General features: G+C 35.2%; 1 protein-coding gene across 1 annotated transcript in view; it reads left to right on the plus strand.

Moving 5' to 3' along the window:
* Positions 1-3,858: 3,858 nt before the first annotated feature.
* LOC141398353 (uncharacterized) overlaps positions 3,859-27,246 on the plus strand; it is a 285,059-nt gene continuing 261,671 nt past the window's right edge. Inside the window, exon 1 of the mRNA XM_073975640.1 lies at positions 3,859-5,445. Coding sequence (XP_073831741.1) covers positions 4,662-5,445 — 784 coding nt within the window. The 5' untranslated portion in view covers positions 3,859-4,661. The remainder of the gene's footprint in view (positions 5,446-27,246) is intronic.

Below are 27,246 nucleotides of genomic sequence, written 5' to 3' on the forward strand. Positions count from 1 at the left end.
ATCGTCGGAGTGCGTTTTAAATAAATCGCGAGTCAAGTTGACATTTTTAGGGTTTTTTAGGTTTTCACGATTTTGCTTTAAAACCGCAAGTCGTATCGAAATGGAACTAAAGAAAATGTTATAGCTATGAAAATTCTCTACCAGAATGGCATGTTTGATAGTTTCGTAGGTTTTAACGTTATCGAAATATAAAAGTTCAGATTGGGACAATGCATTGACTGTATCACTACCTTATAAAACAATGTCACACATGATGCGCTTCAACTAACTTTAAGTGAAAACCGCTTAAACCTGGGAAGTTTTTACGGATTTTGAAACAGCAATGTTCATAGGTGAGAAAAATTCAAAAACAAGAAAAAATCGCTGGAGAGATTTTTAAATAAATCGCGATTCATGTTGGCATTTTTAGGGGTTTTTTAGGTTTTCACGATTTTGCTTCGAAACCGCAAGTCCTATCGAAATGGGACTAAAGAAAATGTTGCAGCAGTGAAAACACTGTACAAAATTGACCTGCATAATATTTTCGTAGCTTTTACCGTTTTTGAGATATAGAAGTTCAGATCAATCATTCAGATTTTTTCGCACGTCTTCATCCGAAAGTCCTATCGGAATGGGACTAGAGAAAATTTTGTAGCTGTAAAAATTCTTTACAAGATTGGCTTTGGTATCTTTTTCGTAGGTTGTACCATTTTTGAGATATATAAGTTAAAGTTGGGAAATTGTAGTCATAACAATGTTATATAAGGAGGCGATACAGTCAGTGCATTGTCCCAATTTGAACTTATATATCTCAAAAATGGTAAAACCTTAGAAAATACCAAAGGGATCAGTCTTGTAGAAAATTTTCATAGCTTCAACATTTTCTCTAGTCTCATTTCGATAGGACTTGTTGTTTTAAAGCAAAATCGTCAAAACCTAAAAATGTCAACTTGAATCGCGATAAGGAGCCAGCGGTGTAATGTAGGGGTCACGTGACACACCTTCAGCTGTTCAATGCAACTTTCTGTGTGCGCGTGCCTTTTCTAGGTCCTGATGATTGAATTTCTCAACGTCGTGTCTACTCACTGTTATAAATCTGTTATACGTGCGAAAATGTGTCTTTGCTTAATGTGGTAGTTATGGGTTATGAATTTTACAACCTCGTATCCCTGCATCATATTTTGATGAGCTATCACATAAGATTAGATAAAATCTTAATTTTAGGTTGACTCGATTGAAAAAAGTTTTCGCACAAAAAACTGTTAAGTTTTTCATATAAGTGCTTTTTTCAAACATTTTTGGAGTCACATTAATCACATATAACGGGTTATCCAACAAGAGGTACTATTAACAACAGCCTTTTTTGACATATAACGCGAGAGTCGTGAGAGAAAAGCTTACGCCTCTACAAAGTTTACAAATCGTTCAACTTTATTACGAAAATTCGTGTTATGTGGGGAGCGTGTTTCGAGTCTAATTTTGTTCAGTGATGACGCACATTTCTGGCTTTAAAGTAATGTAAAGAAGAAGATCAACTTAAATAGATTCAAGAGCTGTCACTTCATCCAGAAAAATAATGGTTTGTGGGTCGGTGGAATCGTCGAACCCTATTTCTTCAAAATGATGCAGGTTAGGACTTCATTGTCAATGGCGACCGTTATTGCGCCGTGATAACCGACTATTTGATGTCTGAAATTGAAGCTCGTAATCTCGGCGGCATTTGGTTTCAAAATAAAGGCGCCACTTCCCACACATCGCATCAATCAATGGATTTATTGAAAGAACACTTCGGTGAGCACGTTTTGGAACAGTCGATTGGCCATCAAGATCGTCTCATATCACTTCGTTAGACGGTTTCCTGTGAGAATATGTAAAGTCAAAATTGTATGCGGATAAATCCGCTTCGATTCCGGTCTTGGGTGAAAACATCAGACGTGCCATTCGCCAGTCGAAAAGCTTGAACGTGTCATTGAAAATTGCACTTAACGGATGGACCGTCTGAGACGTAGCCTCGGCCAATATTTTTTAGACATAATATGCAAAAAATTTAGGTCATCGAAAGTTCTTTCAAATGATAATAAACATTACCCATTCAATTTTATTTTTCTGGTTTTTTTCTTTAAAATAAGTAGGAACCTCTAAATTGATCACCCTTTATCAAGTGAAAGTGGTTGTCAACAATTTTTCAATATTTAAATGAAATAAAAGTTATTTTAGTTATTAATAGGAAAGAGGTAATTCGTTAGTGCACCAGGAAATTATTCAAAAAAATCATTTTATAGTATTTGTTTAAAGGTTTACTTTCAATGCGGTTTGTGCGTGAACTATTTCAAAAACACTGTGCAACAAAATGGAGATGAAAGTCTGGGGCACGGAAAATTTTTTTTATTTAGAACCCCGAAGGACAGATCCGCCGTGAGTCGAACTTCCGCGTTATGGCGTGATGAAGTTTTTGCTAGAGACCCTGTAAGCTATCAGGAATTACCGTTATATCCTTGTTCACTGCTGATTTAGCTTATTTTTGAGATGACATGTCTTCACTCAAATCGAATGAGGATTATTTTCGTAGAACACTTCCACATTGTAACTCGCTTTCTTCAACGTCCTTTTCGTCCTTTATTTTAAGAGCCGCTATAAATGTACCACAAGATGACGTTTTCAGCTTCGAACTGTTCTGCAAAAATGTCGCTTAGAAAATTCTAGGTACGGCTCTCATTGACAACTATTCGATTTTGTCGCGTTTCATAATCATTTTTGACTTGTACCCCTGTTTGCTCAGAAAAAACTGTGTTTTTGTATGTTCTGTAACGAATATACAAAAAACAAAATATAGTCTTTTTCTGAACAAAAACAGGGTAAATGCACAAAACGACCACGAAAACGAGACAAAATCGATTAGTTGTCAATAAGAGCCGTACCAACAATTTTCTGAGCGACATTTTTGCAGATCATTTCGAAGCTGAAAAACGTAATCTTGTGGTACTTTTATAGCGGCTCTTAAAATAAAGGACGAAAAGAACATTGAAGAAAGCAAGCTAAAAGTTCGAAGTGCTCTACGAAAATAATCCTCATTCGATTTGAGTGAAGACATGTCATCTCAAAAATAAGCTAAATCAGCAGTGAACAAAGATATAACTCTAGTCCCTGATGGCTTACAGGGTCTCTAGCAAAAACTTCATCACGCCATAACGCGGAAGTTCGACTCACGGCGGATCTGTCCTTCGGGGTTCTTAATATACTCAACAAGGACTTTCATCTCCAAAAGGAATTAAATCTGCCCCAAAATTTTTGTTCACAGTGTAAATAAATGGAATGAACGTTATTTTTGGTAAAATTCATAGGCAAAAGTTCATTCATTCTCGCCACCGGAAATCATTTTTGAAAAAAGGCCAAAAAGTCATAACCCTAATGTACAGTTTTCTACAGGTGGTGTCTTCATACACGCCGTTCGGACTCGGCGATTAACAGACTAATATGAATCGAGTTACACTCAATTACATAAGGCTTGCCTAGAAAGTTCGTATGTTCTAAAATTAAATCGTGTGGGACCACAACAGCTAAACGGACATCACTTTCGATAAATGTGGAGAGGCGTTCTTCCTTTTAATTTAAAAATTGTCAACAAATATATGAAACCGTTTGATTTAAAGTCTGTCTCATTACAGATTATTCCCGCTTTGATGCGGACAAATAATATATTGTTTATATTGGAATTCAGTCATGCCGATTGTATTTTATTTCAATTTGAAAAATAAATAATTACTCATATAGATTTGCTATCATAACATTGCCATAACAAAATATACAGCACAGCAAATGTATTCTCATTGAAAAGCTTTTGTATAAAAATGTCTCTTTATCTTTGTATTTTTGCAGATAAAATCGCTAACACAATCATCCAAATAAAGCTCAATGTTTAACTGCAACGTGTGTGTGTTGTTGTATGTGTCATCATAGTGTGTTGTCTGAATAACCCCAAATAATAAAACAAATCAAATCTATGTCTAACATCATGACTTACTAACCCAATCTAACAGCAACAACAAAAACAAAAACCAAGCATAATAGTAAAAGTGGCGTTTGCAACAAATGCTAGTTTTTACGAACCAACTGCAACTAAAGAAATTTAATTTTGATGAAAAGAAACAAATTGTTAAAAGGGAATCACCAAGGAAAATGTTTACCCAAGTTATTTACAAATCTTTTAAAAATAGTGCCAAAACAAAATATGTTGTACCTGAAAATTGTAAAATTTGAATGAAAATGTTAAAAAGAAGACTCAAAGAAACGAAAATGATTTTAAAATAGTCAAGTCAAAAAGGCAATTTCCCTGAAAAATAAAAACGAAAAAAGCAACAAACAAGCGTAACAAAGCAAAAGAACTTTTAAGCCTCCCAAATTCCTCGTCCTCGCCCACAGGCAATAGTTGCAGTAGTACAGTATATCCACCCACATCCCAACCTTTGATGAAAAAATTTTCAATTTGTGCTCCATTAGAAATAAATCCCCTTAAAAGTCCTAACACCAACAACAACAAGAAGATCGACAGAAACAAGTGCAACCGAACTAACAACAAAAAACGAGTAAAACTCAAAAAGGATATTTCACAAATTGCTTTGCAAACCATTTGCCAATAAGAGATAGAAGCAGTTAAGAAAAAAACTAGCTAACAGAAAGTTGTTATGGCGGGTCCACAAGTGCAACGTCCAACAAGCGCCTATTATACTGGTTTAAATGGTTCATCAAATGGCGGCCATGCCAATGGTGGTGGTGGTGCTGGAGGTGGCTTAGTAACCAGTACATCGCATCACACGGGATTGCACACCATACGCACCATATCACACGATAGTGAATTAATCTATCGCGGCAGTGCGACAAATGCCACCACGAATGGTGCACATTTGACACAACATGCCAGTAACAATAATGGAACAGGGGCCGGTGGTGGTGGTGGTGGTGCGGGTAGCGGAGTAGTTGTTGGGTTAATGGGTACAGCCGCCACTTCACATACATCTCTACACAACCAAGAGACATGTACAGCCAGTACCAGTCGCTCCGTTATACAACAACAACCCGGACCCACCTCATCAATAGGTAGCATATCTGGCGGTGGCATTGCAATCGCCGATAGTAGTACAATAAATATTGCCTCTATAGCTGGCACCGGCCAGAATCCTAGTGATGCTTTAATTGTTCCTGTGACAACAGCTCTGACACAATCCTCACTTTCATTACAACAGCAACAACAGCAGCAACAACAACAACATTCCTTTCAAGCTTCCAATCGTGACAAACAGCGTAGCATAGAAATCATTGTCGATGCCTCCAAGTGTGACGAACTAAAAAGTGAAGACGATGTGGAACAGGGCAAATCGAGACGCTCATCGCGGCATCGTCATCGACCGTTACATCGAAGACTGATGACCTATTTGAAGAGTTTCTTTCATCGAAATACCACACAAACTGGTAAGAGAAAAATTAATCTATATATATAAAAGAGCTCAGTGAGTGAGTGAGTGACTGAGTGACTGAGTGACTGACATATCATCGCCCAGAAGAAACCGCTGAAGCTAGAATGCTGAAATTTTGACTGTGGGTTGCTGTCGGTGTGTAGGGGTGAGATAAGGCTGGGTTTTTGGAAATTCGACCTAGAAGGGTACGAAAAGTACTAAAAGGTACTAAATATGGTACCCTTTGTATTAGGCAAACGGGAAGAGCTAGAATTCTGAAATTTGGAATGAGGGTAACTGATGGAGAGTTAGAAAGATGTACCAAAGGGTTTTTGGAAATTCGACCTATAAGTGTACGAAAAGTTACTAAATTTGGTACCAATTGTATATTTTGAGCGGATATAGCTACAATCTTCATATTTGGTATGGGAATCAAGGTTGGGAAGTGGTGTTGATATAAGGAAATGATTTTGGAAGCTCGTACTTATGTGTACGAGTAGTATTAAATGGTACTAAATTTGGTACAATTTGGATTTGGGTGAACGGATAGAGCTAAAAACCTGAAATTTGGAATTTAGATTACCGTTGAAGTGTACGATTGAGATATGGGGGTAGTTTTGGAAATTCATACTTATGTGTACGAAAAGTACTAAATGGTACCAAATTTGGTACAATTTGGATTTAGATAGACATGGAAACCTGAAATTTGGAATTAATATTGCTGATGGAGTGAAGGATTTATGTAGTTTAGGAAATTCTTACTTATGGGTACGAAAAGTAGTAAACGGTACTAAATTTGGTACAAATTATATTTGAGTGAACGGATAGAGCTGGAATCCTGAAATTTGGAATTTAATTACTTTTGGAGTGTAGGATTGAGTTAGTCTTGGAAATTCGTACTTATGGGTACGGAAAGTACTAAATGGTACTAAATTTGGTACAATTTAAATTCAGTTGAACGAATAGAGTTGGAATCCTGAAATTTCGAATTAAGGTTACTGATGGAGTGTAGGAATGAGGTAGTTTTGGAAATTCATACTTATGGGTACGGAAAGTACAAATTGTACTAAATTTGGTACAATTTATATTTGGGTGAACGGGTAGAGTTGGAATCCTGAAATTTAGAATTAAGATTACTGATGGAGTGTATGATTGAGGTAGTTTTGGAAATTCATACTTATGGGTACGGAAAGTACTAAATGTACTAAATTTGGTACAATTTATATTTGGGTGAACGGATAGAGTTGGAATCCTGAAATTTCGAATTAAGGTAACTGTTGGAGTGTAGGATTGAGGAAGTTTTGGAAATTCGTACTTATGGGTACGGAAAGTACTAAATGTACTGAATTTGGTACAATTTGGATTTGGGTGAACGGATAGAGCTGGAATCCTGAAATTTGGAATTTAATTACTTTTGGAGTGTAGGATTGAGTTTGTCTTGGAAATTCGTACTTATGGGTACGGAAAGTACTAAATTTGGTACAATTTAAATTTAGTTGAACGGATAGAGTTGGAATCCTGAAATTTCGAATTAAGGTTACTGATGGAGTGTAGGATTGAGGTAGTTTTGGAAATTCATACTTATGGGTACGGAAAGTACAAAATGTACTAAATTTGGTACAATTTACATATATTTGAGTGAACGGATAGAGTTGGAATCCTGAAATTTGGAATTAAGATTACTGATGGAGTGTAAAGTTGATGTAGTTTTGGAAATTCATACTTATGGGTACGGAAAGTACTAAATGTGAATGGTGCTAAATATGGTACAATTAAATTTAGGTGGACGGATAGAGCTGGAAACCTGAAATTTTGAATTATGATTACTTATGGAGTGTAGGGTTGAGGTAGTTTCGGAAATTCGTACTTATGGGTACGGAAAGTACTAAATGGTACATTTTGGATTTGGGTGTACAGATAGAGCTGGAATCGTTGCATTGAGGTAGCTTTGGAAATTCGTACTTATGGGTACGAAAATTAATAAATTGTACTAAATTTGGTAAAATTTTGATTTGGGTGGACGGATAGAGCTGGAATCCTGAAATTCGCAATTACTGTTGGAGATAGTTATTGAAATTCGTACTTTCATACGAAAAGTATTAATGGTATTATGAATAGAAGCGGAATTCGGAAATTTTGTATTATAGCCGCTGTTGGTGTGTAGGGTTGAGATATGGATGTGGATATACATACAATAAGTGTACGAAAATTACTAAATGGCACAGTATTTGGTCCAAATTGTTATTGTGTCAAGGGGTAGAGCTGAAATTGTGAAATTAGGTATTAGTATAGCAGTTTACGTTTAGAGTGGAGATAGAGAGGAAGTTTTGCAAATTCGTAATAATGTATACGAAAAATACTAAATCGCGGTTTGGATATAGTTTTGGATAAAAGGAAGTAATTTTTGGAACTTATACATACTATAAGTACTAAATTTAGTACCAGTTTGGTGTTGCATGATGGGATATAGGTGGAATTTCGAATTGTTGTATGAGGGATTGTGTTGGTGTTTAGATACGGATTTTTTGAAATGCATACAAATTCTAAAATTAGGCGGAGGGCTGTAGTCCGGTCACGAATAACTTGTTTTGCACACATGGGATCGATGGGGACCTTTAGGACGTTGCTTCTAATGGCCAACCCTAGCTCTCCACCAAAATTCAGCTTTGTGGGAATTTACGCATGTCTATTTTGACCGGACTACTGGTTGATTTATTGAGAAATACGAAATGTACTAAATGCTATTAAATTTGACGTTGGGTGTAGCAATGAAGATGGAATTATATCATTAGTGCGTGAAAAGTACAAAATTGCAATAAATTTGGTATAGAAGTGAAATTCTGATATATTATTGATTTGTCAGGTTCATTGTTAGAGGTGGTCGTACAATAAGTGTACTAGAAGTATTAAATAATACTAAACATTGAAGCACTGGTACTGGGTGAATCGATAAATGAAATTTGTTATGAGGATAACTGTTGAGATTGGATCAGAATGTTTATGTAAATCCGCCTTTAAATGTATGAAAGGTTTCTACATGTAATACCATTGACATTGGGTGAACAAGTAGAGCTAAAACTGTAACATTTGAGCTAAGGTCCTGGATTTTAAAAATTGTACTGAATAATGTACTATTGTTTCTAGGTTAACACGAATTCGGTTTCTAAATAATGTACTGAAATCAAAAAGTCAAACGTACCTTTTCAACAAAATTGTTTTTATATTTTTTGTCTATTCTAAACGTTATTGTAAGTTCATTTGAAGAAGTTTTTACATCCTGAGAAAAAAGGCCTAAAATAAAATGTCTCAAAAATTTAATGTTATATAGGGTAACATCTTCTGAATAAAGGTTTTCTACATTTTGATATCACAAATTTCAAAATTCGGTTGGAAAATGTGGATAAAATTTTCAAAATACCCATACCGTTCTAATAAAACATGGACAGGAATTTTAAATGTAGGCCGCTGTTGAACTGTAGAGGTCTTTCTTTGAAATTCGAACAAAACGTATACGAGCGGTACTTGAAAGAAATTAAATATCAATTCAAATAAGTATTAGTATATCAAAATTTTCAGTGTTCTCCATGTTAAATATTGTTTATTTGTATATTATTCCTTTTCCGCTTACGAAGTGGCGGGCATTTTGCTAGTTTATATATATAAAATTAAAATTAATTATATATTTTGCTTTTTGTGTTTAGATTAAGATACTAATTGATTAACAAGATTTAAGGATATATGGGTTTGGGTTTTCTAAAAAAAAAAAAACTTAAAATACTTCGTTGCCCTCTAATCATGATTAAGAAATTTAAAAATTCAAGTTGATTTTGCTTTTTCCGTCCTCTCAAAAAATCCGCGATTATTATCCGATCATGGAATCAGCGGCGATCTTAAACATAATAAATAAAAAAATCCCAAAAATCCAGTTTTTTTCCTCCATAGTTCAGGGCAAAAAATCTTGAAAATTTCAAGATTCAAGTAAAAAAATCGGCGCCTATTATCTATTTTGGATCCTAAACTTATTCTAAACAAAATCCACAAGTATTATTGATTTTGGATCCAGCAATATTTTTAACAAAATCCACAAGTATTATCGATTTTGGATCCTAACAATATTTTAACAAAAATCCACGGTTATTATCGATTTGCATTCTAAAAATACAATGTACAACAAAATTGAACTTTTTTAATTAATTTCTCGTTAGAGACGAGCTTACTGACCAAGATGCTTTTTGAAAAAGGAAAGCCGACGATACGAACCCACACAATCACCACTGTGTGACATGCATGTTTCGCCTTTGGTTTAGGAAGGCTCCTCAGACACATCGACTGTGGGGCGGCTTCGCTATCCTCTAACTTATTTCCTCTTTCAAATGCAAGTTGTGTTCGTATCATCGGCTTTCCTTTTTCAAAAGCAACTTGGTCAGTAAGCTCGTCTCTAACGAGAAATTAATTAAAAAATTAATAAAAAAATTACCTTCGCCTAATAGGCAAAAAATTTTCAAATAAAAATAAAAATCAGCTTGAGCCAGGCTGGGGTTCGAACCCACGTCCTTGAAAAACACATGGAAAAAAGTGTTGTCACGGCGTGTTAGTGTTCAGAAGCAAACTCATAACTTTCAAAGACTACGCTAAGCGTTTGTCATGAAAGCCATACAAAGATTTGAACAAAAAAAATTCAACTTTGTAAAAAAACAACTTGCATTTGAAAGAGGAAATAAGTTAGAGGATAGCGAAGCCGCCCCACAGCCGATGTGTCTGAGGAGCCTTCCTAAACCAAAGGCGAAACATGCATGTCACACAGTGGTGATTGTGTGGGTTCGTATCGTCGGCTTTCCTTTTTCAAAAAGCATCTTGGTCAGTAAGCTCGTCTCTAACGAGAAATTAATTAAAAAATTAATAAAACAAGTAAAAAAGTATCAGTCGGCTTTGCCGACAGAGATATACCCTCAGCCTGTGTATATTGTGTTTTGAAATATTCGACATCAGATTCCTTGGAATCCTTGCATTTTAGGTATAAAGAGTCTTTGGCAATATTACTGACAACATAGGGGGTATCTTTTTATGTAAAAAATTAACCTCATGCGAGTCACTAAAGGGGTCTTTTTGGTCCATTTTTTCAAAAAAATTTAAAAACTCCTTTAAAATGAGATCGTATCAAATCAAAATATTCCACAAAATTATTTGTCATAAAATTTAACTATAGGTTCCCGAATACACCAAAACTCTAAATCGTACCTAAACGCCAGGAATCTGCCAAAAGTAAAATCACGTTTTTATGGTTAATGTTGTACTTTATATGAGTTTATTACGTTCTGTCCCACAAAACTTCATTCTAGATAGAAGACGTCAAAGACAAAAAATATTCTCCATCAAATTTCAGTATAAGTCGCCAAATAAATGAAATATATATTTACAATATATATCAAGAAAAATATATACATCAAATTTGCCAACAAAACACCCAAATATTTTTTGAATAAATTAGTTTTGTTCTTTTTTCGGGTTGATGCATGAAAGTAACATGACATTTAGTTTTAGACGAAAGTCGTTAAAAGAAGAAATATTCTACACAAAATTTCACTATAAGTCCCAGAACAAACTATCTTACTATTTTTTTTACCGCAGATAACGAAAATGTGAATAAAACGGTAGAATATGGTCCTAAATCATATATGAAAAGCGAAAGCTTCTGGAGATGTTAAATATTATAGCTACTAATTTCGTTTGTTCAGAGACTCATAATGAAATTTGATTTGGAACATTTCTTCTTTTGACACAATCCCCAAAAAGTGAAGTACTTTAGGAGATTTTGACTAACAATGGAATAAATTTCAATTAAGATTCTAAAAGGTGAGCAAATAATTTCTACCTATAATATCTAATTTTGTAACGTAATTTTCTTAACAAAGTATTTTACTTAGATATATAGTTTGTTCTGGGGCTTATAGTGAAATTTTGTGTAGAATATTTCTTATTTTAACAACTTTCGTCTTAAACTAGATTTCATGTTACTTTTATGCATCAACCCGAAAAAAGAATTAAAACAAATTTATTCAAAAAATATTTGGGTGTTTGTTGGCAAATTTCATGTATATATTTTCTTGATATATATTGTAAATACATGTTTCATTTATTTGGCGACTTATACTGAAATTTGATGGAGAATATTTTTGTCTTTGACGTCTTCTATCTAGAATGAAGTTTTGTAGGACAAAACGTAATAAACTCAGATAAATTACAACATTAACCCTAAAACGTGATTTTACTTTTGGCAGATTCCTGGCGTTTAGGTACGATTTAGAGTTTTGGTGTATTCGGGGACCTGCAGTAAAATTTTATGACAAATAATTTTGTGGAATATTTTGATCTGATGCGATCACATTTTAATGAAGTTTTAAACGTTTTTGAAAAAATGGACCAAAAAGACCCATTTAGTGACTCGCATGAGGGTTAATTTTTTACATAAAAAGATACGCCGTATTGTTGTCAGTAATATTGCCAAAGACACTTTATACCTAAAATGCAAGGATTCCAAGGAATATGATGTCGAATATTTCAAAACCTGTAGAAATGGGCGGAAATTCCCACGCCTATTTAGGTTACTTCTCGACGTAAACTTTCAAAACGCCGGTACACGTGTCTTCTTTTTTTCGGTCTCTTTGATAATCTGACCGAATTATCTTGTAATTATTTTTTTGTGTTGTACAGTGATATTTTTAAAATAATCCACGGTATTATTAATTTTGGATCTTAAAATATTAAAAAATTCTAAGCTTATTATCGAGTTTGGATGCTAAAATATTAAAAAAATCTACGCTTTTATCGATTTTGGATTCTTAAATATTCAAAAAACGCTTATTATCGACTTTTTTATCCTAATATATTTGAAAAAAAAAAAACAACCCTTATTTTCGATCCTACAAATATTATTAAAAATCCACGCGTATTATAGATTTCGGATCCTAAAAATAATTTTAAAAAATCCACAAATATTACCAAAATATTTTTAACAAAATCCATGCCTATTATCGATTTTGGACCTAAAAATATTTTTAAAAAATCCACGCTTATTATCGATTTTAAATCCTAAAAACATTTTTAACAAAATCTACGCTTATTATCGACATTTTTAAAGAGATTCACGTTTTTTGTCGAGTTTGGATCCTAAAAATATTTTTGAAAAAATCCACGTTTATTATCGATTTTGGAACATAAAAATATTATGAATGAATGAATTTTGGATCCTAAAAATATTTTAAAAAATTTACACTTATTATCGATTTCAGATCCTAAAAATATTTTTTAAAAAATCCACGATTAAAATCGAAATATATTTTTGACAAAATCCATACTTATTATCGATTTTGGATCCAAAAATATTTTTAACAAAATCCACGCTTGTTATCGATTTTGGACTTAACAATATTTTTAAAAAAAGCGCGCTTATTATCTATTTTAAATACTAAAAACATTTGTAACAAAATCTACGCTTATTATCGATATTTTTAAAGAAATCCACGCTTTTTATCGATTTCGGATGCTAAAACATTTGTAACAAAATCTTCGCTTATTATCGCTATTTTTAAAGAAATCCACGCTTTTTATCGATTTCGGATGCTAAAACATTTGTAACAAAATCTACGCTTATTATCGATATGTTTAAATAAATCCACGCTTTTTATCGATTTCGGATGCTAAAACATTTGTAACAAAATCTACGCTTATTATCGCTATTTTTAAAGAAATCCACGCTTTTTATCGATTTCGGATGCTAAAACATTTTTAAAAAATCCACGCTTAATATCGGTTTTGGATCCTATAAATATTTTTAAAAAATCCACACTTTTTATCGATTTTCGATGCTAAAAAAAATTTTAACAAAATCCAAACTTTTTATCGATTTTGGATCCTAAAAATATTTTTACAAAATCGACGCTTATTATCGATTTTGGATCCTAAACATATTAAAAAATAAATGCACGATTATTATCGGTTTTGAATCCTAAAAATATTTTTAAAAAGATCGATTTTAGATACTAAAAATATTTTTCAAAAAATCCACGCTTGTATCCTAAAAATATTTTTCAAAAAATCCACGCTTGTATCCTAAAAATATTTTTCAAAAAATCCACGCTTGTATCCTAAAAATATTTTTAAAAAAATCCACGCTTGTATCCTAAAAATATTTTTAATAAAATCCACGCTTGTATCCTAAAAATGTTTTTCAAAAAATCCACGCTTGTATCCTAAAAATATTTAAAAAATCCACCCTTATTATCGATTTTAGATCCTACAAATATTTTTACAAAAAATCTTCGCTTATTATCTATTTGGTATCCTAAAAATATTTAAAAAAATCAGCGCTTATTATCAATTTTGGATTCTTATAATATTTTTTACAAAATCGACGCTTAATATCGATTTGGGATCATAAAGTATTTAAAAGAAAATCCACGTTTATACTCGATTTTGGATCCTAAACATATTTTTAAAAAATATCTACGGTTATTATATATTTTGGACCGCAATCATATTTCAAAAGACAATTTTTTTAAATCCAAGCTTTATTCTTTTTGGATCCCAATTATGATCTTTAGAAATATAAAATCTAACACGGTGCTCTTGAATCAAATTTAAATGGAAGGTGCTTACACCTGGGAAGTTTTTGCGGATTCTGAAACTACAATGTTCATAGATGAGAAAAATCAAAAAACAAAAAAAATCGCCGGAGCGCTTTTTAAATAATTCGCGATTCAAGTTGACATTTTTCGGGGTTGTTTAGATTTTTGCGATTTTGCTTGGAAATCGCAAGTCCTATCAAAATGGGAATAAAGAAAATATTGTAGCTATCAAAATTCTCTACAAGATTGACTTTAATGATATTTTCGTAGGATTTACAACTTTTGAGGTATAGAAGTTGAAATTGGGACAATTCAATTCTGAATCGTCTCCTTATAAAACAATGTCATGACTGCAATTTCACAATTTAAACTTATATATCTAAAAAAATGGTACAACCTAGCAAAAATTACATAAGCCAGTCTTGTGGAGAATTTTCACAGCTATAAGATTTTCTTAAGTCCCATGCCGATAAGACTTGCCGTATTCAAGCAAAATCGCGAAACCCTAACAAAAAACATAAAAATGTAAACTGAGCTTATTTATCTCAAAAGTGGTACAGCCTTAAAACAAATCATAAACGTCAATCCTGTAGAGAATTTTCACAGCTACAACATTTTCTTTAGCTCCATTTCGATTGGACTTGCGGTTTCCAAGCAAAATCGTGAAAACCTAAAAACACCTAAAATGTGAATTTTGACCGCGATTTATTTAAAAATCCCTACAGCGATTTTTTCTTGTTTTAGGATTTTTCTCATCTATGAACATTGCTGTTTCAGAATTCACAAAAACTTCCCCTGTGTAAGCGGTTTTTATTAAAAGTTAGTTAAGGCGTACCCTTCATGACATTGTTTTATAAGGGGGCGATACAGTCAGTGCATTGTCCCAATTTGAACTTCAATATCTGAAAAATGGTAAAACCTACGAAAATACGGTAAAGTTTAATCTTGTAGGGAATTTGGATAGCTACAACATTTTCTTCTGTCCCATTTTAATAGGACTTGCGGTTTCCAAGAAAAATCGCAAAAACCTAAACAAACACGAAAATCTCAACTTGAATCGCGATTTATTTAAAAAGCGCTCAGCCATTTTTTTTGTTTTTCGATTTTTCTCATCTATGAACATTGTAGATTCAGAATCCGCAAAAACTTCCCAGGTGTAAGCACCTTCCATTTAAAGTTGATTCAAGAGCACCGTGCTAATCTTAAAATGTAAAAAAAAAAAAACTATTTCTTTTGCACATTTTTGTCCTAATAGGTCATTAAAATCATATAAAATATTCAACCAAATTCTACTTTTTGGATCCTCAAGAAATAAAATATTGTCCTCTTTGGGTCCTATTAGAAATCATGGATTTCTTGGGGACATTCTAAAAATTAAAAATCGTTAGATCCCCTTAAAACCCTTTCAGTCCCCCCAAAAAATATATAAAATCCCACATTCATTGCCTTTCTTGGACCCTCAAGTATTTAATAAACGACCTTTTATCCTCTAAAGAATCTGAAAGAACACACTTATTGACCGAACCTCATTCTTCTTTTTCGATTCCAATGCAACCACAAACATATTGTGCTGTTAAAAATATTCGCCTTCTTTCATTTTCATTTGAAATTTGTCCAGTCATATACACGACTATTTTTCCAAACTGCAAACATTTTGTAATGTAAAAACAATAAAATGCAAATATTGCAAGATTAATTGAACCAAAAACATGTGTGTGGTGCTGCGTGTAGAAACTGTCTGCTATCTGTTTGCCAAAAATTCCAATTCGAGGACAATACAAAACATACAAATACACTTTAGGGTCAATTCAAATTTTATGGGAGTTCCTAAACGATACGATCAACAATGGCAATGATGCCTCACTCAAAAGAAAGTCCCATAACATGAGCATGCATGCATAAATAGAATAATCGGTATTTCTAATATACACAATACGAGATGTATGTAGTTTTGCTCACTAACTATGGCTAAACAAATAAAACAATAGCTAGCAACCACTTGACAATAAAATATTAGGTTGGAATAAGAAAATATTAGAAATGCCATCCAAATATTATAAACAAAAATTTTTTAAGAAGTAAAAAATCTCCGTCGGCTATGCCAGGCATATATCATCAACCTACCATCATAGTATCTATTTAAAAGGGTTCTCTGAATTTCGTGACCTTGTGAAGTAAGAAAGTATCAGTCAGTTGTACTGACCTAGTTTTATCCACAACCTCTGACCAAAAAAGCAGCAAGCAATAATTATGCCGTATATAAAATATATTTATTTTGTATCACGTAGCATCTGTAGCTACCGTAATGTGGGGTGGGTCTATGGAAGCCAAATTTCTTTCAGAAAGGAAGAAATTTTAGAAATTGTGAGAGTAATTTTGCACACTAAGCACATTTTCTCAGAAAGTAAGGACTTTTGACAAATTTGTACCGCTGTAATAGGAACCGTGAAAACAAACAACAAACATTTTCAAATATATCCGAGACGAGTCCTTATACTGCACTTTTCATAAATTTCAAAAGGACGGGACCGATACATTCCTTATTCCGACCTCTATGAAATTATATACTTTATAATACCAATATTTCATTAAGGCCCAATATTGTTGAATCAAGGAGTATATACTTTCCTTAGCGTAAATGCTGAATGGATTGCTGCGAAAATTTTGTAACTTTAAAGGGAGCAGTACCCAAAGGAGTAGACCAATGTCCATGTTTGAACTTTATCTAAGATTCGCAGAAATATTGGCGTATGCAAAGTTTGAACCAACGCAGTTTCCAGTTAGAATGTTGCGAACCTGCTACTACACACCAGAGCTCCGATTTGCTCGTTTTTACTCGCGAGTGGGAGTACTCGAAGAATGCGAGTTTAAAAAGAAGTTTACTCTCCACTCTTTAGTTTTATTTGGGAGCACTCGCGAGTACTCGGGGTTTAACAATAAGAGTGGGAGTGAAAATGCTCGAAATAGAGTACGAGTTCACTCGAAGAGTAATATCGAGTAAAAATGAATTGATATATTTTTGGAAAAATTTGTGTATAGTGCTGGTGGGAAGTTTATGTGTGTAGTACACACACATATAGGCCGTAGAGGTTTTTATAAAGCTTTCGAGAAGGAAGTATGGGCGTGACCCTGAAAATACTTGTACCGCAAAAAGAATCGAAATTTTGTGTGGGAAGTACCCGATATAGTCGTTTTCATCCTGATCTTTGCCCGGTAGAAATTTTACGATGTGAAAAGTATAGACCAAATCGGTTACTTCCTTCCAATTTTAGCAAATAGTTTCGAACGTTTGTGGGGTATGTACACGAAGGAGTAGACCGATATGACCTTCATCTTAATTTATAAAAATATTACGAGCGCCAAAATTTGCTCCGAACCGTTTAGAGTTTAAGAGTTTTCGTGCGATCCAGCCAGTCGTACAGACAGACGGACAAACATTGCTAGATCGACTCCAAATTGTCTGAAACGGATTTCGATGGAATTTTCCGTCACTTCAGGCTATGATATGGTTTTAATAGGGACCATGAGAACGATGCAAAAACAATAGTCAAAACTATCAGAGATATGTTCTTAAAGTTGTACGAACATTATTGAGATTATGTGGGGTGGTACTTGAAGGAGTGGACAAGACCAACAATTCGCATAATCGAAATAATGGTTTTAGACCACAAGTGTGTTTGAACCAAATCCACTTCAGACAATTTGGAGTTGAGAAACGTCCGTCCGTCTGTATGGCTGGAGCGCACGATAACTCTCGAACGGATCAAATTTCGTCCAAACTTAGTTCAGGTTCGAAGATGGGTCCATCCCTAAAGGTACCTCCATCACAAAAGTTTGAAAGTGTTTGGAAAATTTGTGCGCACGATAACTCTTGAAGCGTGTAACCGATTTCGCCTATACTTGGCACATCGCGAAATTTATACCAGACATAAATAAGGTTCCGATACGGACTCAATCGGTATACTTCTTCGGGCACCTCCCACACAAAATTTCGGAAAAGTTCAGCTTAGGACCTCCTCTCGAATCGCTTTGATTTTCGTTGTAACAACTTGTATTCACTGCCCGCCACACGAAGGCCAAGTCCCTATAATCCCCTATAACACTGTGCGTAGTGCAAGATAACTCTCGAACGGATCTGTCGATGTGATCCAAAATTTGTTCTTTCGTAATATTTTGTCCAAACTTAGTTTTAGTTCGAAGATAAACCATATCGGTCCACTCCTTCAGGTACCTCCTCCACAAAAGTTTAAAAATGTTCGGAGATCCTTTGGAAATGTAGACCGATGCTGTTCGTTGTGGTCCTGTTTACAGCGACATTTTGTTTTCCGTGGACAAATCCATGCTTCATGGCGTACTGGTCTAAAAGTTATACGATGACCGATTGAAATGACTAGTGGGCGCGGTACCAATCGAAAAGATATGATTCCCAAAATAAGATCCACTTCCATAATGGACTTTGTCGCTCCATTCCTTCAAGTACCTCCTCCGCAACAAATTTGATCCTAATCCCCATTTTTTAAAAATAAGCCACAAAATTCTGAAAAGACCTTAGATTAGGTTTAGGTTAGGTTTAAGGATGCGCAGCCATCTAGTGGTATAGGCGACTGCTTCACTCGGAGACCGTTGCTCCATTGTGTTCATCCTGTTTAGGTTGTTTATGTGGTGCAGTATGATGAGGATGATGGGGTAGAGATAATGTGATGATGGTGATATATAGGAGATGATAAGTTGATGGTGCAGTGCTAATAGGATGAAGATGTAAAGATGAGAGGTTTGATGCCGAGGTAGAGATGATACTGTGCTGGAAAAGTAGAAAAAGTCTGATTAGTATTTAATAGTTAAGGACCTCTGGCAAACATCTATCATGGTTTGGCAGAGGTCCTTAAATAGAACAATGGGTTCTATGTTAGACAGGAAGGTCAGAGTGTCTATCTCATATCTACATAGTGTTCGTACCTCCTTGTTTGCAACTAGGGACACCTACAAAGCATATGTTCGACAGTCTCTATCTCCTCCGCATCTTCACATAATCTGCAGTAGTCAATGCCACTGTCGTCCCATTTTAAAGTTAGAGATCTCACTCTGCAGTGACCTGTTATAACTCCCACCGCAATTTTCATCCCTAACTTATAAAGTGAGAGGAAGGACGCCGTTCTTCGACGAGAGACCACAGGCCAGATCGCCTTGTATACACTACAACCAGGTTCCAATAGCCATCTTTGATGTGCCTTCTAATTGAAGATCTCCCGGAGTTTGCCGATGTAGTAGCACATCGGTGGCCGGACGGTTTCATCAACTGATAAGTCGATAAACTTAGAGCCACCTCGAGCTAGTTCATCTGCTACCTCGTTTCCCTTTCCCTTTCATGCGATCAAGAACAGCTCTTGAATTCATGGTCCATGACTTGAGAACCTTGAGGGCCGCTTGACTATCGACATATATAGTCACCGGTCCTGTAAGACTGCCTTCAAGCCCTTTCACCAATTCAGCTGCTTTCCTGATAGCAAGAATCTCCGCCTGAAAAACACTACAATTATCGTTGAGCTTGTATGAGTTTTTAATTAGTTGCTACTCGCAGTAGACGCCAGCGCCAGTACCTTCTTCCAGAAGCAGGTCTGTACTCAGCGTCCCTGCTTTGGAAGATGACGGTTAAGGAGTCAAACTTGAATGAGGTGGGCATATAATCGCTTACGTAACCATTGTCACCTAACTCAAGTCGACTATCAATTAGTTTTAGGACATTCGAGTATCCAAAGAGTGAACCACGCCAACACCCTGACTTCCAGAGTCTAAAAGCAGTTCTCGCCGCCTGAAACTGGATTAGGATATCCAAAGGTTGGAAATCCAGGATGACGTTTAAAGCAACTTGAGGAATGCTTTTAATCGATCCGGTAATCAGCAGTGACGCCGTTATTTGTACACTTTATAATTTGGAAAGTAAAAATGACCTTAAATATATTCGATCTGTCCCTAGATGAAAGTTTCAATTCACATAGGCTGAGGGTATATCTCTGATACTTTTTGAATTATACTATTTGAATTTAAAAAGAAATGTGCAAATTCCGATGTCTGTTGATAACAAGATAACTCTCGAATGGAATATCCAATTTAGTACAATCTTTGTACAGCCTAATATTTCTTTCAAACTTAGTTTATGTTCAAATTTGGACCGTGTCAGTCCACGTTTAAGTATAGCTCTCACAGAACGATAACTTCAGATTTCAGCTATTTTGTAGAATTTACCCATAATTTCCATTGGAAGTCACTGTAAATTGGCACAAACTATGTTGTCTTTGTTCCATTTCCTCGGAGCTCCTTTTCCATATATCTTTAGGCCGTTCAGCAATAACCCACCATAATAAATCTGGGCTTGAATATCTAGCTACAGTCCTGGTAATACATAAAACCCTAACTTCCGACAGCGAATGTTTCTGAGTATTTTTTATGATTCCCTGGTGATTGAATCTTAATAAATACTTCTTCTACATGACACGATAAATAATTATAATTATGTATTTATTTTTATATCATTCTTTACTGTTTTTTTTCTCCTGATAATCACCCTAATACAAATTCCATACCACCACTACCACCTCCAAAATTGCCTATAGTGCAAGTAATGTGCATTCTATTTTTGTTTTCGGGTGAATAATAAAAATTGAAGAAATATTCAAACAACAGATAAATAACAAACAACAGGAACCACTACCAGCAGCATCCTATCCTGAGCAACGAGGATGTACTGCTGCATCCAACGAAACGAATGACATTAACGAATGCATAGACACGTACGCACTTTGTATGCAGCAATGATAGCAGTGGTGGTACGGTACATTTGGTGACATAATCCCATGTTTGTGAATGTGAATGCATGTGTGGGTTGAGTACACCAGAAATCATTTGAGTACCGAAATCTGTGTACAGATAAGTTTTTCCCCACACAACAAGACAAAAAAATATGTATGCAAAAGATGCGTACATGTGATGTGATGGTGGAAAATAGTAATTTGGATATTCTAGGTAATGTCTGTTTGTTTGTTCGACCCATATGTTTATGTATTCATGCTCACGCACAATTTTGAATTTTTTGTTGTTGCTTGCTTGCATTAACTACCACAGTACAAAATACAATACTTACTAAAGGGAGGTCAAGGTTTTGGTATACCAAACATTTTACTAGTTAAAAGTTTACATTTTGTATGTTAAATGGCCGAAAGGAAACACCTCAAAGGACACTGAAAATAGGCACTCTGTTGTGGACATAATAGTCAACATGACCACACACAATACATTTGTGCTTGTGAACTTTGTCCTAAAGTGTATTTGTGCATGTGTGGGTGGTTTGTGTTTTGTAAAATAAACAGACTGAAGTAATGTTACAAATAGGAGGAGTTCGATTCGTATTACAAAGAAATGTAATTTAAGTTTGGTATTTGAAACAATAAAAAAGGGGTTTAATAACACAAGAGAAAATTTATTTTTTCGCAGACTATAGAGGGTGTGTGCAAGGGTGGTGCAATGGTAAGCACGAGCCCCTTGCACTCTGTATGTCCGGGAGGACCCGTGGTAAATATGGGCTATATTTTTTGTTGAATTTCGGAGAGGAGAAGTACCTCCTCTATGCCCTATTATTTAAAAACGCTTTTTTAGCAAAACTGATTAACATATCGGTGAGAAAATTAATTTGCGAGGCAATGGTGGTTGTGTCTAAGTACTTATTTGGAACCTAAAGACCCCACCACGTCCCACATCATTGATCTAAAAATAATTGGCGTGCATTCAATGCTATCAGAGAAAACTCCCGTGTCCCTTCGGGGATGTGTATAGGAACATATGACTATAGAGGTATATACAACTGACAGTGTTGCCCGATACTATTGCTAGCTTTATGATATCAGCCCCAATAATTACCCCAAACAGAAACGGTTATCGTAGAGATTTTTTATATGGCTTAGATAATCTTTAAATGTGTTTCGAAGCCAGGGTATTTTATATCTCTACAGATCTTCTTCCAAAGAACCTTTTACTTATTTTTTTCCTTTTTTCAGAAATCATATATCCGTATCACCAATATAGATATTTAATTTCACATTGCATCTTTAACTCTTCAAATATGTGCGTATATATTGCAATATACAGTTGTCTATCTATCCTCTTCATTTCTGTCACCCATTTTATATTTACGAATATTCTGTCATGTGATTGCTTCAAGGTTTCCTCCTCTTCCTTGTGAATACAAAAACGAAAACAGTGAATGAAAACAGAACGGAACATTTTATGTTTATGCAGCTGTTCCGAAATGCAATTGACAATAATACATATGCATTGTTTTAGTGCTGGTGTATTGAGGAACAATATAGGGGAATATATAGTAGTAGTGAACATAACTACCATTTGAGATATGTATGTATGTGGGATATATTGTTGGCATGTTATGTTTAAGGAAACTGTCGTAAAATTTTATAATTTCATTCAAAATAACTAGTAAGTGCTCTCACATTTATTATGTAGAGCAGCAAGATATGGTAACTAATGTAGGAAATTGTAATTAGTTTACAAACCTCAAATTTAATTATAACATTGTGTAATGTACGTTCATTATAAGCATTAAATTAGTATTAGGGTTTCTTTAGAGTCTTCCCACATTGAAATACAGACATTTACAACAGCACAATGCTACAGTTTTCCATTTGGAACACAAATAATATTGAAATCTACATCATTGTAATACCATAAATAGAAAAAATTCTGAGGGTATGACAAATCGGATTCACAAGATTGAAATTTTGTTAAATTTGAAAATGTTTGCTTTACATCCTCAAAAAATGACAGAGCAATCATGATATAAGATGTGCATAAGGTTTTCACGTATTTGTCCACTCCTACGGGTACCTCCCACACAAAATTTTGGATGAATTCACTTTAAGACCTGCTCTCGAATCACTTTGAAACAACTTGCGTTCGCTGCCTCAATTACGATAGTAAAAGTTTTTTCAGGGGCAAGTCCATACTTCTTGAGAAAACAGCCCGAAAGTTGTAAAAAAACCCGTATGGCACCATATGTAGTGGGTGGAGAGTTTGAACAGAATACTGCGTTCGTCCACTTTTTGGATATTGTATATTTCTTCGAATATTAGAAGAAATGTGAAGGTGGTGATTATAGGTCCACTCCTTCCGGTACCTTCCCTACAAAATTCGAAAATATTCGCTAAATTGGTACGCGCGATTTCTCATAGACGTAGCAACCGATTTGGTCCAAACTTTAGATCCCTAAATATTGTCGAAGGTGGTGCTTATAGTTCCACTCTTTCCGGTACCTTCCCTACTAAAGTTTGAAAATATTCGCTAAAATGGTACGTGCGATTTCTCATAGACGTAGCAACCGATTTGGTCCAAACTTTGGATCCCAAAATATTGTCGAAACTTAGTTTATGTTCAAATTTGGGCCCTATCTGTCCAATCCAACATTTTTATGTGGTTCGAGGATCCTTTGGACATTTTACCGAAGGTTTTCCTGGTGGCCCTGTTTACAGCGATATTATGTTTTTCGTAGCCCAATGTGATAAAAAGCCCTCTCTATCGATGTCCCCGCAATTTTTTTAGCTTTAATCCTATTAATATTTTGTCGGTTTATACGCCCAAAATTTTGAAAAATTTTCTATCCACACAGGCTGAGGGTATATCTCTGTCGGCAAAGCCGACTGATACTTTTTTACTTGTTATTTGGCAACTGGGTATTCTCATACAAAATAACCTCTCTATAAGGAATTTTTGTTAACCTTTTTCTCACTAATGTTTACACAACAAATTAGAAACAAAATACTTTCATTACGCACTTTTTGTTGAAGAGTAAAGAGATATGCAAAACTCATTTATCAGAGCTTTCAGAACGAAAATTGTTTCAAAATAAGTATCTAATTGCCCGGAAATTAGACATCTAAAGGGCAACAACTGACCACTGTTTAAAAAAGGCTGGTTTTCTTAGTACAGCTATATAATATGCTTATAATGAAATACAAAAATAGGGTATAAATACGTATTGAAGGTGTTACGATTGACGACCATGTTAATGTCGACTGCAATACTTTAAGAATTATCCCTTTCTTGAAACAATTTTCCCAATTATAAATTTTCTACCATTGGAAATTGTGAAGACTTTGATAGATCAAAGTGGCAAAATCCAAAACAAATGAAAACAAGTAAAAAAGTCGTTAAACCGAACTTTTTATACCCTCCACCATAAAATAGTCTTAATTAAAATGGAATAATTAGGGTCCTTTCACAATTTTAGGTGTAACAACTTTTCGACAATGGATAGACTCCTACTGCCTCCCACTATTGCTTAAATTACACTGTGAACACAAATGTTGGGGCAGAGATAATTCCTTTTGGAGATGAAAGCGTTATGGCGTGATGAAGTTGTTGCAAGAGACCCTGTAAGCCATCATGAATTAGCATTATATCTTTGTTTGTTGTTTTTGTAGAGCACTTAAGCAACAGTGAACAAAGATATAACGCTAATTCCTGATGGCCCACAGGGTCTCCAACAAAAATGTCATCACGCCATAACGCGGAAGTTCGACTCACGGCGCATCTGTCCTTCGGGGCTCATAATATACTCACCAAGGCATTTCTTCCCCAAGAGGAATTTTCCGTGCCCCAGACTTTCACCTCCATTTTTTTGAATAGACAAAATTGTAGCTAAAATTCTCAAAATACCGATCATTGCAGCTAGTTCGGTTAAAAATTGCAGCTAAAATTCTCAAAATACCGAAAATCGGGAGATACCGTTATATGGGGGCTATACCAAAACATGGACCTATGTTGACGATGTTTCGTTGGAGATGTTTTATGACCACTGAGAACTTCAAATGTCAAATTACAGATAGTTCGGTTACAAATTGTGGCTATAATTCTCAAAATACCGAAAATCGGGAGGTACCGTTATATGGGGGCTATATCAAAACATGGACCTATGTTGACGATGTTTGGTGGAGATATTTCATGACCACTGAGAACCTCAAATGGCAAATTACAGCTAGTTCGGTTAAAAATTTTAGCTAAAATTCTCAAAATACCGAAAATCGGGAGGTACCGATAAATGGGGGCTATTCCAAAACATGGACCTATGTCGACGATGTTTCGTAGAGATGTTTCATGACTACTGAGAACCTCAAATGTCAAATTGCAGATAGTTCAGTTAAAAATTGTGGATAAAATTCTCAAAATACCGAAAATCGGGAGGTACCGTTATGTGGGGACTATACCAAAACATGGACCTATGCGCATATCCTTTGAAATACCCTAAGTGCCAAATTATAGCTAATTCGGTCTGCAAATGAGGCGAATAACGTCAAAATACCTCAAATCCGGAGGTACCGTTATATGGGGGCTATACCAAAGAGTGGACCGATATAGCCCATCTTCGAACTTGACCTGCCTATGGAAAAAAGACCCTCGGGTGCAAAATTTCAGCACTCTATCTCAATTATTGCTGACGCTAGAGTGATTACAACAGACGGACAGACGGACGGACAGACGGACATGGCTAGATCGTCTTAGAATTTTATCCTGATCAAGAATATATATACTTTATAGGGTCGCAAATGATTAGTTCGATGTGTTACAAACGGAATGACAAACTTAATATACCCTCCATACTATGGTGGTGGGTATAAAAATAAGGGTTTCCGTTTTTCGGCCTGCCTATTTTACTTGCAAAAATTAATCGATCATTAAGCTCGACTCCAACTAGAAATTAATTAAAAACATGTACAAAAGTATCAGCCAACTTTGCCGACAGAAATAAACCCTCAGCCTATGTGAATTATGTTTTTAGGGTCAGAATTTTGTGGCCCTTTTTGGACATTTGAGCTTGCCGACAAAAATGTGGATTAGGATTAAAGTTCAAAAGTGTTGCGGAGGAACTACTTAAAGGAATTGGCCGACTTGGTCCATTACGGAAGTGGATCTTATTTTGGGAGTTAAATCTTTTCATTAGATATCGCTCCCAGTAGTGATTTCAGCGGGTCATCGTATAACTTTTGGACCAGTATGCCAGTAAACATAGATTTGTCCACGGAAAACATAATATCGCTGTAAACAGGGCCACAACGAACAGCATCGGCATACATTTCCAAAGGATCTTTGAACAGACTCTAAACTGCACTTAGACACAAATATTGAACTTTTGTGGGGGAGGTACTCTAAGGAGAGGGCCGATATGGACCATTTTAGAAGTTAAACTAAAATTGGACAAAATATTAGGAGATCCAAAGTTTGGACCAGATTGTTTGCCCCGTTCAAGAAATATTGTGCATAACATTTTTGCTGACATTTTTTAAATATTGAGGGGAAGCACCGCAAGTTGTGGACCAGTAGTGCCCATCTTCCAACTGAAACTAAGTCTGGATAAAATATGACGAGGCCAGATTTTGGACTAAATCGGCAGATCCGTTCGAGAGTTATCTTGCGCTCGAACCACTACACACGGTTTTTGCACCTTTCAGGCTATTTTCTCAGTAAGTATGGATGTGCCCCTGATGAAACTCGTACCGTCGTAATTGTGAAAGCGAATGGATGTTGCTTCAATAAAAATCAAATTGATTCGAGAGCAGATCTTCTGGTGAATTTATCCGAATTTTTTGTGTGGGTACCTCCCCCGAAGGGGGAGCCACCTTGGTACAGTGGTATGCACGCCCGCCGTGAACGCTGAAGGTCGTGGGTTCGATTCCCGGGCAGGCAACATGGCGACATTTCCTTAGTATTTTAGCCATGTAAAACTTCTATACAAAGTAGTGTCTTAAGACACGCTGTTCGGACTCGGCGATAAACAGTAGGTCCCACATCATTGAGCTAATATGAATCGGGGTGCACTCATTGATATGAGAGAAGTTTCCCTTGTCCCCTCAGGGATGTTTGTGGAACAATTATATATATTACCTCCTCCGAAGGAGTTGAAAAATATAGTCCATATTCGAAACCTAATTTATATCTGATAGATATATTAGGATGTGTAATGTATAAACCAAATCGGTCACTTCCATCAAGAGTTATCGTGCGCACAATTTTATCGAAAAATTTTCAACTTTTGTGGGGGAGGTACCTAAAGCAGTGGACCGATATGGCTTATCTTCGAAAAACTAAATTTGGACTAAATATTAAGAAGGCCAAATTTTGGACCGCATCGGCAG

The sequence above is a fragment of the Musca autumnalis genome, unplaced genomic scaffold (assembly GCF_047663935.1).
Source record: "Musca autumnalis isolate F117 unplaced genomic scaffold, ASM4766393v1 scaffold_3, whole genome shotgun sequence".
NCBI lineage: Eukaryota > Metazoa > Arthropoda > Insecta > Diptera > Muscidae > Musca > Musca autumnalis.